We start from the raw sequence: 18,212 nt of genomic DNA, 5'->3' as shown, positions 1-18,212 counted from the left end.
TGCATTACACCATGCCTTACATTGTGCGTTACACCGTGCCTTATATTGTGTGTTACATTCTGCCATATATTGTGTGTTACATCGTGCGTTATATTGTGTGTTACATCATGCCTTATATTGTGTGTTACATCGTGCGTTATATTGTGTGTTACATCGTGCGTTATATTGTGTTTTACACCGTGCCTCATATTGTGTGTTACACCGTGCCTTATATTGTGTGTTAATCTGTGCCTTACATTGTGCATTACATCGTGCGTTATACTGTGTGTTACACCGTGCCTTACATTGTGTGTTACACCGTGCTTTACATTGTGTGTTAAACTGTGCCTTACATTGTGCATTACATTGTGTGTTATATTGTGTGTTACATCGTGCGTTATATTGTGCATTACATCGTGTGTTATATTGTACATTACATCTTGTGTTATATTGTGTGTTACATTATGTGTTATATTGTGAGTTACATCGTGCGTTATATTTTGTGTTACATCGTGTGTTATATTGTGCGTTAGATCATGCGTTATATTGTGTGTTACATCGTGTGTTATATTGTACGTTACATCGGGTGTTATATTTTGCATTACATCATGCGTTATATTGTACGTTACATCGTGTGTTGTATTGTGTGTTACATTGTGTGTTATATTGTGCGTTATATTGTACATTACATCGTGCGTTATATCGTGCGTTATATTGTATGTTACATCGTGTGTTATATTGTGCGTTACATTGTGCGTTATATCATGTGTTATATTGTACATTACATCGTGTGTTATACTGTATGTTACAGCGTGCGTTTTATTGTGTGTTACATCGGGCGTTTTATAGTGCCTTATATTGTGCGTTCCATCGTGCGTTACATCGTGTGTTATATTGTGCGTTAGATCATGCGTTATATTGTACGTTACATCGTGTGTTATATTGTGCGTTACATCATGCGTTACATCTTGTGTTACATTGTGCGTTACATCGTGTGTTATATTGTGCGTTATATTGTATGTTACATCATGCGTTACATCGTGTGTTTTTTGTGCGTTACATCGTGTGTTATATTGTGCCTTATATCGTGCGTTATACTGTATGTTACATCGTGCGTTTTATAGTGCGTTATATTGTGTGTTACATCGTACGTTACATCGTGTGTTATATTGTGCATTATATCGTGCGTTATATTGTGGCTTATATCGTGCGTTATACTGTATGTTACATCGTGCGTTATGTTGTGCGTTACATCGTGCGTTACATCGTGTGTTGTATTGTGCGTTAGATCATGCGTTTTATTGTACGTTACATCGTGTGTTATATTGTACGTTACATCGTGCATTATATTGTGCGTTACATCGTGCGTTATATTGTGTGTTACTTCGTGTGTTATATTGTACGTTACATCGTGCGTTATATTGTGTGTTACATTGTGTGTTATATTGTGCGTTATATTGTACATTACATTGGGCGTTATATTGTGTGTTACATAATGTGTTATATTGTACGTTATATCGTGTGTTATATTGAGCATTACATCGGGTGTTATATTGAGTGTTCCATCCTGTGTTATATTGTATTTTACATCGGGTGTTATATTTTGCGTTACATCGTACGTTATATTGTACGTTCCATCATGCGTTATATTGTACATTACATCGTGCGTTATATTGTGCGTTACATCGTGTGTTATATTGTGAGTTACATCGTGCGTTATATTGTACGTTACATCGTGTGTTATATTGTGCGTTACATCGTGTGTTATATTGTACGTTACATCGTGCGTTATATTGTGAGTTGCATCGTGTGTTATATTGTGCGTTACATCGTGTGTTATATTGTACGTTACATCGTGCGTTATATTGTGCGTTACATCGTGTGTTATATTGTACGTTACATGGTGCGTTATATTGTACGTTACATCGTGTGTTATATTGTGCGTTACATCGTGTGTTATATTGTGCGTTCCATCGTGCGTTACATCGTGTGTTATATTGTGCGTTACATCGTGCGTTATATTGTACGTTACATCGTGCGTTATATTGTGCGTTACATCGTGCGTTATATTGTGTGTTACATCGTGCGTTATATTGTGCGTTACATCGTGCGTTATATTGTGCGTTGCATCGTGCGTTACATCGTGTGTTATATTGTGCGTTACATCGTGCGTTATATTGTGCGTTACATCGCGTGTTATATTGTGCGTTACATCGTGCGTTATATTGTGCGTTACATCGTGCGTTATATTGTGTGTTACATCATGCCTTATATTGAGTGTTACATCATGCCTTATATTGTGTGTTATATTGTGCGTTATATCGCGTGTTATATTTTGTGTTACATCGTGTGTTATATTTTGTGTTACATCGTGTGTTATATTCTGCGTTACATCGTGTGTTATATTGTGCGTTATATCGTGCGTTATATTGTGCATTACTTCGTGTGTTATATTGTGCGTTATATTGTGCGTTAGATTGTGCGTTATATTTTACGTTACATCGTGCGTTATATTGTACATTACATCGGGTGTTATTTTGCATTACATCATGTGTTATATTGTACATTACATCGTGCGTTATATTGTGTGTTACATCTTGTGTTATATTGTACGTTATATCGCGCGTTATGTTGTACATTACATTGTGCGTTTTATTGTGCGTTATATTGTGCGTTACATCGTGTGTTATATTGTGTGTTACATCATGTGTTATATTGTGTGTTACATCTTGTGTTATATTGTACGTTATATCGCGCGTTATGTTGTACATTACATTGTGCGTTTTATTGTGCGTTATATTGTGCGTTACATCGTGCGTTATATTGTGTGTTACATCATGTGTTATATTGTGTGTTACATCTTGTGTTGTATTGTGTGTTACATCGTGCGTTATATTGTGCGTTACATCGTGCCTTATTTTGTGCGTTACATCATGCCTTACATTGTGCGTTACACTGTGCCTTATATTGTGTGTTACACCGTGCATTATATTGTGCATTACATCGTGCCTTATTTTGTGTGTTACATCGTGCATTATATTGTGTGTTACACCGTGCCTTATATTGTGTGTTACATCGTGCATTATATTGTGTGTTACACCGTGCCTTATATTGTGTGTTACACCGTGCCTTATATTGTGTGTTACATCGTGCATTATATTGTGCGTTACATCGTGTGTTATATTGTGTGTTACATCATGTGTTATATTGTGTGTTACATCTTGTGTTATATTGTACGTTATATCGCGCGTTATGTTGTACATTACATTGTGCGTTTTATTGTGCGTTATATTGTGCGTTACATCGTGCGTTATATTGTGTGTTACATCATGTGTTATATTGTGTGTTACATCTTGTGTTGTATTGTGTGTTACATCGTGCGTTATATTGTGCGTTACATCGTGCCTTACATTGTGTGTTACACTGTGCCTTATATTGTGTGTTACACCGTGCATTATATTGTGCATTACATCGTGCCTTATTTTGTGCGTTACATCATGCCTTACATTGTGCGTTACACTGTGCCTTATATTGTGTGTTACACCGTGCATTATATTGTGCATTACATCGTGCCTTATTTTGTGTGTTACATCGTGCATTATATTGTGTGTTACACCGTGCCTTATATTGTGTGTTACATCGTGCATTATATTGTGTGTTACACCGTGCCTTATATTGTGTGTTACATCGTGCATTATATTGTGCATTACATCGTGCATTATATTGTGTGTTACATTGTGCGTTATATTGTGTGTTACATCGTGCATTATATTGTGTGTTACATTGTGCGTTATATTGTGTGTTACATCGTGCATTATATTGTGTGTTACATTGTGCGTTATATTGTGTGTTACATCGTGTATTATATTGTGCGTTACACTGTGCATTATATTGTGTGTTACATTGTGCGTTATATTGTGTGTTACATCGTGCGTTATATTGTGTGTTACATCATGCATTATATTGTGTGTAACATCGTGCCTTTTATTGTGTGTTACATCATGCCTTATATTGAGTGTTACATCCTGCCTTACATTCTGCGTTACATCGTGCCTGATATTGTGTGTTACACCATGTGTTATATTGTGTGTTACCCCGTGCCTTCTATTGTGCATTACACCGTGCCTTACATTGTGCGTTACACCGTGCCTTATATTGTGTGTTGCTCCATGCCTTATATTGTGTGTTACATCGTGCGTTATATTGTGTGTTACATCGTGCGTTATATTGTGTTTTACACTGTGCATTATATTGTGTGTTACACCGTGCTTTACATTGTGTGTTAATCTGTGCCTTACATTGTGCATTACACCGTGTTTTACATTGTGTGTTAAACTGTGCCTTACATTGTGCATTACAATGTGTGTTATATTGTGTGTTACATCGTGCGTTATATTGTACATTACATCTTGTGTTATATTGTGTGTTACATTATGTGTTATATTGTGAGTTACATCGTGCGTTATATTTTGTGTTACATCGTGTGTTATATTGTGCGTTATATTGTGCGTTATATTGTGTGTTACTTCGTGTGTTATATTGTACGTTACATCGGGTGTTATATTTTGCATTACATCATGCGTTATATTGTACATTACATCGTGTGTTGTATTGTGTATTACATTGTGTGTTATATTGTGCGTTATATTGTACATTACATCGTGCGTTATATCGTGCGTTATATTGTATGTTACATCGTGTGTTATATTGTGCGTTACATTGTGCGTTATATCATGTGTTATATTGTACATTACATCGTGTGTTATACTGTATGTTACATCGTGCGTTTTATTGTGTGTTACATCGGGCGTTTTATAGTGCCTTATATTGTGCGTTCCATCGTGCGTTACATCGTGTGTTATATTGTGCGTTAGATCATGCGTTATATTGTACGTTACATCGTGTGTTATATTGTGCGTTACATCATGCGTTACATCGTGTGTTACATTGTGCGTTACATCGTGTGTTATATGTGCGTTATATTGTATGTTACATCATGCGTTACATCGTGTGTTTTTGTGCGTTACATCGTGTGTTATATTGTGCCTTATATCGTGCGTTATACTGTATGTTACATCGTGCGTTTTATAGTGCGTTATATTTTGCGTTACATCGTATGTTACATCGTGTGTTATATTGTGCATTATATCGTGCGTTATATTGTGGCTTATATCGTGTGTTATACTGTATGTTACATCGTGCGTTATGTTGTGCGTTACATCGTGCATTACATCGTGTGTTATATTGTGCGTTAGATCATGCGTTTTATTGTACGTTACATCGTGTGTTATATTGTACGTTACATCGTGCGTTATATTGTGTGTTACATTGTGTGTTATATTGTGCGTTATATTGTACATTACATTGGGCGTTATATTGTGTGTTACATAATGTGTTATATTGTACGTTATATCGTGTGTTATATTGTTCATTACATCGGGTGTTATATTGAGTGTTACATCCTGTGTTATATTGTATTTTACATCGGGTGTTATATTTTGCGTTACATCATACGTTATATTGTACGTTACATCATGCGTTATATTGTACATTACATCGTGCGTTATATTGTGCGTTACATTGTACGTTATATTGTGCGTTACATCGTACGTTATATTGTGCGTTACATCGTGCGTTATATTATGTGTTACATCGTGTGATATATTTTGCGTTACATCACGCGTTATATTGTACATGACATTGTGCGTTATATCGTGTGTTATATTGTGCGTTACATCGTGCGTTATATTGTGCGTTACATCGTGCATTATATTGTGCGTTACATCGTGCGTTATATTGTGTGTTACTTCGTGTGTTATATTGTAGATGACATTGTGCGTTATATCGTGTGTTATATTGTGTGTTACATCATGCGTTATATTGTGCGTTACATCGTGCGTTATATTGTGCGTTACATCGGGTGTTATATTGTGCGTTACATCTTGTGTTATATTGTGCGTTACATCGTGCGTTATATTGTGCGTTACATCGGGTGTTATATTTTGCGTTACATCATGCGTTGTATTGTGTATTACATTGTGTGTTATATTGTGCGTTATATTGTACATTACATCATTCGTTATATTGTGCGTTATATCGGCGTTATATTGTTTGTTACATCGTGTGTTGTATTGTGCATTTCATCGTGCGTTATATTGTTCGTTGCATCGTGTGTTATATTGTGCGTTGGATCGTGCGTTATATTGTGTGTTACATCGTGTGTTATATTGTGCGTTACATTGTGTGTTATATTGTGCGTTACATCGGGTGTTATATTTTGCATTACATCGGGTGTTATATTGTACGTTACATCGTGTGTTATATTGTGAGTTACATCGTGCGTTATATTGTGCGTTACATCGTGCGTAATACTGTGTGTTACTTCGTGTGTTATATTGTACGTTACATCGGGTGTTATATTTTGCATTACATCATGCGTTATATTGTACGTTACATCGTGTGTTGTATTGTGTATTACATTATGTGTTATGTTGTGCGTTATATTGTACATTACATCGTGCATTATATCGTGTGTTATATTGTACGTTACATCGTGCTTTATATTGTGCGTTACATCGTGCATTATATAGTGCGTTATATTGTGTGTTACATCGTGCGTTACATCGTGTGTTATATTGTACGTTATATTGTGCGTTATATTGTGTGTTACATCGTGTGTTATATTGTACGTTATATTGTGTGTTACATCGTGTGTTATATTGTACGTTATATTGTGTGTTACATTGTGTGTTATATTGTACGTTATATTGTGCATTACATCGTGTGTTATATTGTGCGTTAGATTATGCGTTATATTGTGTGTTACATCGTGTGTTATATTGTACGTTACATCGGGTGTTGTATTGTGTGTTACATTGTGTGTTATATTGTGCATTATATTGTACATTACATCGTGCGTTATATCGTGCGTTATATTGTATGTTACATCGTGTGTTATATTGTGCGTTACATTGTGCGTTATATCATGTGTTATATTGTACATTACATCGTGTGTTATACTGTATGTTACATCGTGCGTTTTATTGTGTGTTACATCGGGCGTTTTATAGTGCCTTATATTGTGCGTTCCATCGTGCGTTACATCGTGTGTTATATTGTGCGTTAGATCATGCGTTATATTGTACGTTACATCGTGTGTTATATTGTGCGTTACATCATGCGTTACATCGTGTGTTACATTGTGCGTTACATCGTGTGTTATATTGTGCGTTATATTGTATGTTACATCATGCGTTACATCGTGTGTTTTTGTGCGTTACATCGTGTGTTATATTGTGCCTTATATCGTGCGTTATACTGTATGTTACATCGTGCGTTTTATAGTGCGTTATATTTTGCGTTACATCGTATGTTACATCGTGTGTTATATTGTGCATTATATCGTGCGTTATATTGTGGCTTATATCGTGTGTTATACTGTATGTTACATCGTGCGTTATGTTGTGCGTTACATCGTGCGTTACATCGTGTGTTATATTGTGCGTTAGATCATGCGTTTTATTGTACGTTACATCGTGTGTTATATTGTACGTTACATCGTGCGTTATATTGTGTGTTACATTGTGTGTTATATTGTGCGTTATATTGTACATTACATTGGGCGTTATATTGTGTGTTACATAATGTGTTATATTGTACGTTATATCGTGTGTTATATTGAGCATTACATCGGGTGTTATATTGAGTGTTACATCCTGTGTTATATTGTATTTTACATCGGGTGTTATATTTTGCGTTACATCGTACGTTATATTGTACGTTACATCATGCGTTATATTGTACATTACATCGTGCGTTATATTGTGCGTTACATCGTACGTTATATTGTGCGTTACATCGTACGTTATATTGTGCGTTACATCGTGCGTTATATTATGTGTTACATCGTGTGATATATTTTGCGTTACATCACGCGTTATATTGTACATGACATTGTGCGTTATATCGTGTGTTATATTGTGCGTTACATCGTGCGTTATATTGTGTGTTACATCGTGTGTTATATTGTGCGTTACATCGTGCGTTATATTGTGTGTTACTTCGTGTGTTATATTGTACATGACATTGTGCGTTATATTGTGCGTTACATCGTACGTTATATTGTGCGTTACATCGTACGTTATATTGTGCGTTACATCGTGCGTTATATTATGTGTTACATCGTGTGATATATTTTGCGTTACATCACGCGTTATATTGTACATGACATTGTGCGTTATATCGTGTGTTATATTGTGCGTTACATCATGCGTTATATTGTGCGTTACATCGTGCATTATATTGTGCGTTACATCGTGCGTTATATTGTGTGTTACTTCGTGTGTTATATTGTAGATGACATTGTGCGTTATATCGTGTGTTATATTGTGTGTTACATCATGCGTTATATTGTGCGTTACATCGTGTGTTATATTGTGCGTTACATCGTGCGTTATATTGTGAGTTACATCGTGTGTTATATTGTGCGTTACATCGGGTGTTATATTGTGCGTTACATCTTGTGTTATATTGTGCGTTACATCGTGCGTTATATTGTGCGTTACATCGGGTGTTATATTTTGCGTTACATCATGCGTTGTATTGTGTATTACATTGTGTGTTATATTGTGCGTTATATTGTACATTACATCATTCGTTATATTGTGCGTTATATCGGCGTTATATTGTTTGTTACATCGTGTGTTGTATTGTGCATTTCATCGTGCGTTATATTGTTCGTTGCATCGTGTGTTATATTGTGCGTTGGATCGTGCGTTATATTGTGTGTTACATCGTGTGTTATATTGTGCGTTACATTGTGTGTTATATTGTGCGTTACATCGGGTGTTATATTTTGCATTACATCGGGTGTTATATTGTACGTTACATCGTGTGTTATATTGTGAGTTACATCGTGCGTTATATTGTGCATTACATCGTGCGTAATACTGTGTGTTACTTCGTGTGTTATATTGTACGTTACATCGGGTGTTATATTTTGCATTACATCATGCGTTATATTGTACGTTACATCGTGTGTTGTATTGTGTATTACATTATGTGTTATGTTGTGCGTTATATTGTACATTACATCGTGCATTATATCGTGTGTTATATTGTACGTTACATCGTGCTTTATATTGTGCGTTACATCGTGCGTTATATAGTGCGTTATATTGTGTGTTACATCGTGCGTTACATCGAGTGTTATATTGTACGTTATATTGTGCGTTATATTGTGTGTTACATCGTGTGTTATATTGTACGTTATATTGTGTGTTACATCGTGTGTTATATTGTACGTTATATTGTGTGTTACATTGTGTGTTATATTGTACGTTATATTGTGCATTACATCGTGTGTTATATTGTGCGTTAGATCATGCGTTATATTGTGTGTTACATCGTGTGTTATATTGTACGTTACATCGGGTGTTATATTTTGCATTACATCATGCGTTATATTGTACGTTACATCGTGTGTTGTATTGTGTGTTACATTGTGTGTTATATTGTGCGTTATATTGTACATTACATCGTGCGTTATATCGTGCGTTATATTGTATGTTACATCGTGTGTTATATTGTGCGTTACATTGTGCGTTACATCATGTGTTATATTGTACATTACATCGTGTGTTATACTGTATGTTACATCGTGCGTTTTATTGTGTGTTACATCGGGCGTTTTATAGTGCCTTATATTGTGCGTTCCATCGTGCGTTACATCGTGTGTTATATTGTGCGTTAGATCATGCGTTATATTGTACGTTACATCGTGTGTTATATTGTGCGTTACATCATGCGTTACATCGTGTGTTACATTGTGCGTTACATCGTGTGTTATATTGTGCGTTATATTGTATGTTACATCATGCGTTACATCGTGTGTTTTTTGTGCGTTACATCGTGTGTTATATTGTGCCTTATATCGTGCGTTATACTGTATGTTACATCGTGCGTTTTATAGTGCGTTATATTTTGCGTTACATCGTATGTTACATCGTGTGTTATATTGTGCATTATATCGTGCGTTATATTGTGGCTTATATCGTGTGTTATACTGTATGTTACATCGTGCGTTATGTTGTGCGTTACATCGTGCGTTACATCGTGTGTTATATTGTGCGTTAGATCATGCGTTTTATTGTACGTTACATCGTGTGTTATATTGTACGTTACATCGTGCGTTATATTGTGTGTTACATTGTGTGTTATATTGTGCGTTATATTGTACATTACATTGGGCGTTATATTGTGTGTTACATAATGTGTTATATTGTACGTTATATCGTGTGTTATATTGAGCATTACATCGGGTGTTATATTGAGTGTTACATCCTGTGTTATATTGTATTTTACATCGGGTGTTATATTTTGCGTTACATCGTACGTTATATTGTACGTTACATCATGCGTTATATTGTACATTACATCGTGCGTTATATTGTGCGTTACATCGTACGTTATATTGTGCGTTACATCGTACGTTATATTGTGCGTTACATCGTGCGTTATATTATGTGTTACATCGTGTGATATATTTTGCGTTACATCACGCTTTATATTGTTCGTTGCATCGTGTGTTATATTGTGCGTTACATCGGGTGTTATATTGTGCGTTACATCTTGTGTTATATTGTGCGTTACATCGTGCGTTATATTGTGCGTTACATCGGGTGTTATATTTTGCGTTACATCGTACGTTATATTGTATTTTACATCGGGTGTTATATTTTGCGTTACATCGTACGTTATATTGTACGTTACATCATGCGTTATATTGTACATTACATCGTGCGTTATATTGTGCGTTACATCGTACGTTATATTGTGCGTTACATCGTACGTTATATTGTGCGTTACATCGTGCGTTATATTATGTGTTACATCGTGTGATATATTTTGCGTTACATCACGCGTTATATTGTTCGTTGCATCGTGTGTTATATTGTGCGTTACATCGGGTGTTATATTGTGCATTACATCTTGTGTTATATTGTGCGTTGCATCGTGTGTTATATTGTGCGTTACATCGGGTGTTATATTTTGCGTTACATCGTACGTTATATTGTACGTTACATCATGCGTTATATTGTACATTACATCGTGCGTTATATTGTGCGTTACATCGTACGTTATATTGTGCGTTACATCGTGCGTTATATTATGTGTTACATCGTGTGATATATTTTGCGTTACATCACGCGTTATATTATTCGTTACATTGTGCGTTATATTGTGCGTTACATCGGGTGTTATATTGTGCGTTACATCTTGTGTTATATTGTGCGTTACATCGTGCGTTATATTGTGCGTTACATCGGGTGTTATATTGTGCGTTACATCTTGTGTTATATTGTGCGTTACATCGTGCGTTATATTGTGCGTTACATCGGGTGTTATATTTTGCGTTACATCATGCGTTGTATTGTGTATTACATTGTGTGTTATATTGTGCGTTATATTGTACATTACAACATTCGTTATATTGTGCGTTATATCGGCATTATATTGTTTGTTACATCGTGTGTTGTATTGTGCATTTCATCGTGCGTTATATTGTTCGTTGCATCGTGTGTTATATTGTGCGTTGGATCGTGCGTTATATTGTGTGTTACATCGTGTGTTATATTGTGCGTTACATTGTGTGTTATATTGTGCGTTACATCGGGTGTTATATTTTGCATTACATCGGGTGTTATATTGTACGTTACATCGTGTGTTGTATTGTGAGTTACATCGTGCGTTATATTGTGCATTACATCGTGCGTAATACTGTGTGTTACTTCGTGTGTTATATTGTACGTTACATCGGGTGTTATATTTTGCATTACATCACGCGTTATATTGTACGTTACATCGTGTGTTGTATTGTGTATTACATTATGTGTTATGTTGTGCGTTATATTGTACATTACATCGTGCATTATATCGTGTGTTATATTGTACGTTACATCGTGCTTTATATTGTGCGTTACATCGTGCGTTATATAGTGCGTTATATTGTGTGTTACATCGTGCGTTACATCGTGTGTTATATTGTACGTTATATTGTGCGTTATATTGTGTGTTACATCGTGTGTTATATTGTACGTTATATTGTGTGTTACATCGTGTGTTATATTGTACGTTATATTGTGTGTTACATTGTGTGTTATATTGTACGTTATATTGTGCATTACATCGTGTGTTATATTGTGCGTTAGATCATGCGTTATATTGTGTGTTACATCGTGTGTTATATTGTACGTTACATCGGGTGTTATTTTGTGTGTTATATTGTGCGTTATACTGTGCGTTACATCGTGTGTTATATTGTACGTTATATTGTGTGTTATATTGTACGTTATATTGTGTGTTATATCGTGTGTTATATTGTACGTTATATTGTGCGTTATATCGTGTGTTATATTGTACATTATATTGTGCGTTATATTGTACGTTACATCATGTGTTATATTGTGCATTACATCGTGCGTTATATTGTACGTTACATTGTGTGTTATATTGTACGTTATATTGTGTGTTATATTGTACGTTATATTGTGTGTTATATCGTGTGTTATATTGTACGTTATATTGTGCGTTATATCGTGTGTTATATTGTACGTTATATTGTGTGTTATATTGTACGTTATATTGTGTTATATCGTGTGTTATATTGTACGTTATATTGTGCGTTATATCGTGTGTTATATTGTACGTTATATTGTGCGTTATATTGTACGTTACATCATGTGTTATATTGTGCATTACATCGTGCGTTATATTGTACGTTACATCATGTGTTATATTGTGCATTACATCGTGCGTTATATTGTACATTACATCGTGTGTTATTATGTACGTTATATTGTGTGTTATATCGTGTGTTATATTGTACGTTATATTGTGCATTATATCGTGTGTTATATTGTACGTTATATTGTGCGTTATATTGTACGTTACATCATGTGTTATATTGTGCATTACATCGTGCGTTATATTGTACGTTACATTGTGTGTTATATTGTGTGTTACATTGTACATTACATCGTGTGTTATATTGTGCATTACATCGTGCGTTATATTGTACGTTACATTGTGTGTTATATTGTGTGTTACATTGTACGTTACATCGTGTGTTATATTGTGCATTACATCGTGTGTTATATTGTACGTTACATTGTGTGTTATATTGTGTGTTACATTGTACGTTACATCGTGTGTTATATTGTGCATTACATTGTGTGTTATATTGTGCGTTAGATCATGCGTTATATTGTACGTTACATCGTGTGTTATATTGTGCGTTATATCGTGTGTTATATTGTGTGTTAAATTGTGTGTTACATCTTGTGTTATATTGTACGTTATATTGTGCGTTACATCGTGTGTTATATTGTACGTTACATCCTGTGTTATATTGTACGTTACATCGTGTGTTATATTATGCGTTACATCGTGTGTTATTTTGTGTGTTATATTGTGCGTTATATTTTGCGTTACATCGTGTGTTATGTGGTACGTTACATCGTGCATCATTTTGTACGTTACATCGTGTGTTATATTGAGCGTTACACCGTGTGTTTTGTGTGTGTTACAGCGTGTGTTTTGTGTGTGTTACAAGGTGTGTTTTGTGTGTGTTCTACCGTGTATTTTGTGCGTGTTACAGGGTGTGTTTTGTGTGTGTTACACCGTGTGTTTTGTGTGTGTTACACTGTGTGTTTTGTGTGTGTTACACGGTGTGCTCTGTGTGTGTGTTACACTGTCTGTTTTGTGTGTGTTACACTGTGTGTTTTGTGTGTGTTACACGGTGTGTTTTGTGTGTGTTACATGGTCTGTTTTGTGTGTGTTACACTGTGTGTTTTGTGTGTGTTACACTGTGTGTTTTGTGTGTGTTACACCGTATGTTTTGTGTGTGTTACACGGTGTGTTTTGTGTGTGTTACACCGTGTGTTTTGTGTGTGTTACACTGTATGTTTTGTGTGTGTTCCACGGTGTGTTTTGTGTGTGTTACAAGGTGTGTTTTGTGTGTGTTACACCGTGTGTTTTGTGTGTGTTACACCGTGTGTTTTGTGTGTGTTACAGGGTGTGTTTTGTGTGAGTTACACCGTGTGTTTTGTGTGTTACACTGTGTGTTTTGTGTGTGTTACACCGTATGTTTTGTGTGTGTTACACGGTGTGTTTTGTGTGTGTTACACCGTGTGTTTTGTGTGTGTTACAAGGTGTGTTTTGTGTGTGTTCTACCGTGTGTTTTGTGCGTGTTACAGGGTGTGTTTTGTGTGTGTTACACGGTGTGCTTTGTGTGTGTTACACTGTGTGTTTTGTGTGTGTTACATGGTGTGTTTTGTGTGTGTTACATGGTCTGTTTTGTGTGTGTTACGCTGTGTGTTTTGTGTGTTACACTGTATGTTTTGTGTGTGTTACACGGTGTGTTTTGTGTGTGTTACACCGTGTGTTTTGTGCGTGTTACACTGTATGTTTTGTGTGTGTTCCACGGTGTGTTTTGTGTGTGTTACACTGTGTGTTTTGTGTGTGTTACACTGTATGTTTTGTGTGTGTTCCACGGTGTGTTTTGTGTGTGTTACACTGTGTGTTTTGTGTGTGTTACACCGTGTGTTTTGTGTGTGTTACACCGTGTGTTTTGTGTGTGTTACACCGTGTGTTTTGTGTGTGTTACAGGGTGTGTTTTGTGTGCGTTATAGGGTGTGTTTTGTGTGTGTAACGCCGTGTGTTTTGTGTGTTACACTGTGTGTTTTGTGTGTTACACTGTGTTTTGTGTGTTACACCGTGTGTTTTGTGTGTTACACTGTGTGTTTTGTGTGTTACACTGTGTGTTTTGTATGTGTTACACCATGTGTTTTGTGTGTTACGCTGTGTGTTTTGTGTGTGTTACACTGTGTTTTGTGCGTGTTACACCGTGTGTTTTGTGTGTGTTCCACGGTGTGTTTTGTGTGTGTTACACCGTGTGTTTTGTGTGTGTTACAGGGTCTGTTTTGTGTGAGTTACACCGTGTGTTTTGTGTGTGTTACACCGTGTGTTTTGTGTGTGTTACAGGGTGTGTTTTGTGTGTGTTACACCGTGTGTTTTGTGTGTGTTACAGGGTGTGTTTTGTGTGAGTTACACCGTGTGTTTTGTGTGTGTTACACCGTGTGTTTTGTGTGTGTTACAGGGTGTGTTTTGTGTGTGTTACACCGTGTGTTTTGTGCGTGTTACACCGTGTGTTTTGTGTGTGTTACAGGGTGTGTTTTGTGTGAGTTACACCGTGTGTTTTGTGTGTGTTACAGGGTGTGTTTTGTGTGAGTTACACCGTGTGTTTTGTGTGTGTTACACTGTGTGTTTTGTGTGTGTTACACCGTGTGTTTTGTGTGTGTTACAGGGTGTGTTTTGTGTGTGTTACACCGTGTGTTTTGTGTGTGTTACACTGTGTGTTTTGTGTGTGTTACACCGTATGTTTTGTGTGTGTTACACGGTGTGTTTTGTGTGTGTTACACCGTGTGTTTTGTGTGTGTTACAGGGTGTGTTTTGTGTGAGTTACACCGTGTGTTTTGTGTGTGTTACACTGTGTGTTTTGTGTGTGTTACACGGTGTGTTTTGTGCGTGTTACACCGTGTGTTTTGTGTGTGTTCCACCGTGTGTTTTGTGCGTGTTACACCGTGTGTTTTGTGTGTGTTACACCGTGTGTTTTGTGTGTGTTACACCGTGTGTTTTGTGTGTGTTACACCGTGTGTTTTGTGCGTGTTACACCGTGTGTTTTGTGTGTGTTACACCGTGTGTTTTGTGCGTGTTACACCGTGTGTTTTGTGCGTGTTACACCGTGTGTTTTGTGCGTGTTACACCGTGTGTTTTGTGCGTGTTACACCGTGTGTTTTGTGTGTGTTACACCGTGTGTTTTGTGCGTGTTACACCGTGTGTTTTGTGTGTGTTACACAGTTCACGAGGACTAGGGTCCTGTGACTTATTGGCAGCATTGAGCAGCTCTGTGGAATCTTTGAGTAAAACCGGGAGGAAAAGAAAGTCCCCAGGTCTCCGCCAGGTCCACAACCCAAACACAGACTCAAATCTTCCCACATCTTTTTCGCACCCGCAAATTACCCCAAAACCCCGGTGTCCTGACCGACCACAGCCGCTCTGCACAAACCGCCTCCTGGGCTCTACCCCCACAATCCAAGGAGAGCAGTCCGGAGCCTGGACCTGGAGTGAGACCCGGAGCCGGAGTGAGACCCAGAGTCAGGAGCCCAGAGCCTAGACCCGGAGTGAGACCCGGAGTCAGGAGCCCAGAGCCTGGATCCGGAGTGGGACCCGGAGTCAGGAGCCCAGAGCCTGGACCCGGAGTGGGACCCGGAGTCAGGAGCCCAGAGCCTAGACCCGGAGTGAGACCCGGAGTCAGGAGCCCAGAGCCTAGAACCGGAGTGAGACCCGGAGTCAGGAGCCCAGAGCCTGGATCCGGAGTGGGACCCGGAGTCAGGAGCCCAGAGCCTGGACCCGGAGTCAGGAGCCCAGAGCCTGGACCCGGAGTGAGACCCGGAGTCAGGAGCCCAGAGCCTGGACCCGGAGTGAGACCCGCAGTCTGGAGCCCAGAGCCTGAACCCGGAGTGAGACCCGGAGTCAGGATCCAGAGCCTGGAGCCGGAGTGAGACCCGGAGTCAGGATACAGAGCCTGGAGCCGGAGTGAGACCCGGTGTCAGGACCCAGAGCCTGGACCCGGAGTCAGGAGCCCAGAGCCTGGACCCGGAGTCTGGACCCGGAGCCAGAGCCTAGACCCGGAGTCAGGAGCCCAGAGCCTGGACCCGGAGTGAGACCCGGAGTCAGGAGCCCAGAGCCTGGACCCAGAGTGAGACCCAGAGTCAGGAGCCCAGAGCCTGGAGCCGGAGTGAGACCCGGAGTCAGGAGCCCAGAGCCTGGACCCGGAGTGAGACCCGGTGTCAGGAGCCCAGAGCCTGGACCCGGAGTGAGACCCGGAGTCAGGAACCCAGAGCCTGGATCCGGAGTGGGACCCGGAGTCAGGAGCCCAGAGCCTGGACCCGGAGTGGGACCCGGAGTCAGGAGCCCAGAGCCTAGACCCGGAGTGAGACCCGGAGTCAGGAGCCCAGAGCCTAGACCCGGAGTGAGACCCGGAGTCAGGAGCCCAGAGCCTGGATCCGGAGTGGGACCCGGAGTCAGGAGCCCAGAGCCTGGACCCGGAGTGGGACCCGGAGTCAGGAGCCCAGAGCCTGGACCCGGAGTGAGACCCGGAGTCAGGAGCCCAGAGCCTGGACCCGGAGTGAGACCCGGAGTCTGGAGCCCAGAGCCTGAACCCGGAGTGAGACCCGGAGTCAGGATCCAGAGCCTGGAGCCGGAGTGAGACCCGGAGTCAGGATACAGAGCCTGGAGCCGGAGTGAGACCCGGTGTCAGGACCCAGAGCCTGGACCCGGAGTCAGGAGCCCAGAGCCTGGACCCGGAGTCTGGACCCGGAGCCAGAGCCTAGACCCGGAGTCAGGAGCCCAGAGCCTGGACCCGGAGTGAGACCCGGAGTCAGGAGCCCAGAGCCTGGACCCAGAGTGAGACCCAGAGTCAGGAGCCCAGAGCCTGGAGCCGGAGTGAGACCCGGAGTCAGGAGCCCAGAGCCTGGACCCGGAGTGAGACCCGGTGTCAGGAGCCCAGAACCTGGACCCGGAGTGAGACCTGGAGTCAGGAGCCCACAGCCTGCACCTGGAGTGAGACCCGGAGTCAGGATCCAGAGCCTGGAGCCGGAGTGAGACCCGGAGTCAGGATCCAGAGCCTGGAGCCGGAGTGAGACCCGGAGTCAGGATCCAGAGCCTGGAGCCGGAGTGGGACCCGGAGTCAGGATACAGAGCCTGGACCCGGAGTGAGACCCGGAGACAGGACCCTGAGCCTGGACCCGGAGTGAGACCCGGAGTCAGGATACAGAGCCTGGAGCTGGAGTGAGACTCGGTGTCAGGACCCAGAGCCTGGACCCGGAGTCAGGAGCCCAGAGCCTGGACCCGGAGTCAGGAGCCCAGAGCCTGGACCCGGAGTCAGGAGCCCAGAGCCTGGACCCGGAGTCTGGACCCGGAGCCAGAGCCTAGACCCGGAGTCAGGAGCCCAGAGCCTGGACCCGGAGTGAGACCCGGAGTCAGGAGCCCAGAGCCTGGACCCAGAGTGAGATCCAGAGTCAGGAGCCCAGAGCCTGGACCCGGAGTGGGACCCGGAGTCAGGAGCCCAGAGCCTGGACCCTGAGCCTGTGTCCGCGCTCTGCCCCTTTAAG

The 18,212-nt window shown here is 40.1% G+C and overlaps 1 protein-coding gene across 1 annotated transcript; it reads left to right on the top strand.

Moving 5' to 3' along the window:
- Positions 1–4,856: 4,856 nt before the first annotated feature.
- Positions 4,857–18,184, top strand: LOC137340256 (basic proline-rich protein-like). Its single transcript, XM_068002674.1, has 5 exons — positions 4,857–4,951; positions 16,091–16,597; positions 16,660–17,304; positions 17,367–17,699; positions 17,914–18,184. The coding sequence occupies exons 1-5, from the start codon at positions 4,857–4,859 to the stop codon at positions 18,182–18,184; spliced, it is 1,851 nt and encodes a 616-aa protein (XP_067858775.1).
- Positions 18,185–18,212: the final 28 nt, after the last annotated feature.

The sequence above is a fragment of the Heptranchias perlo genome, chromosome 21, assembly GCF_035084215.1.
Source record: "Heptranchias perlo isolate sHepPer1 chromosome 21, sHepPer1.hap1, whole genome shotgun sequence".
NCBI classification, from domain to species: Eukaryota; Metazoa; Chordata; class Chondrichthyes; order Hexanchiformes; family Hexanchidae; genus Heptranchias; species Heptranchias perlo.
Note: the sequence above shows the minus strand (reverse complement) of the source record. Positions and strands in the feature narration are given on the sequence as shown.

What these genes read in the sequence shown, in the direction of transcription:
- LOC137340256 (XM_068002674.1), top strand. Translation starts at nt 4,857, where the DNA reads ATGCGTTATATTGTACGTTACATCGTGTGTTATATTGTGCGTTACATC. An exon ending in ATCCAGAGCCTGGAGCCGGA is followed by an intron (nt 16,598 to 16,659) that starts GTGAGACCCGGA and finishes GTCAGGACCCAG; the next exon opens with AGCCTGGACCCGGAGTCAGG. An exon ending in ATCCAGAGCCTGGAGCCGGA is followed by an intron (nt 17,700 to 17,913) that starts GTGAGACCCGGA and finishes GTCAGGACCCAG; the next exon opens with AGCCTGGACCCGGAGTCAGG.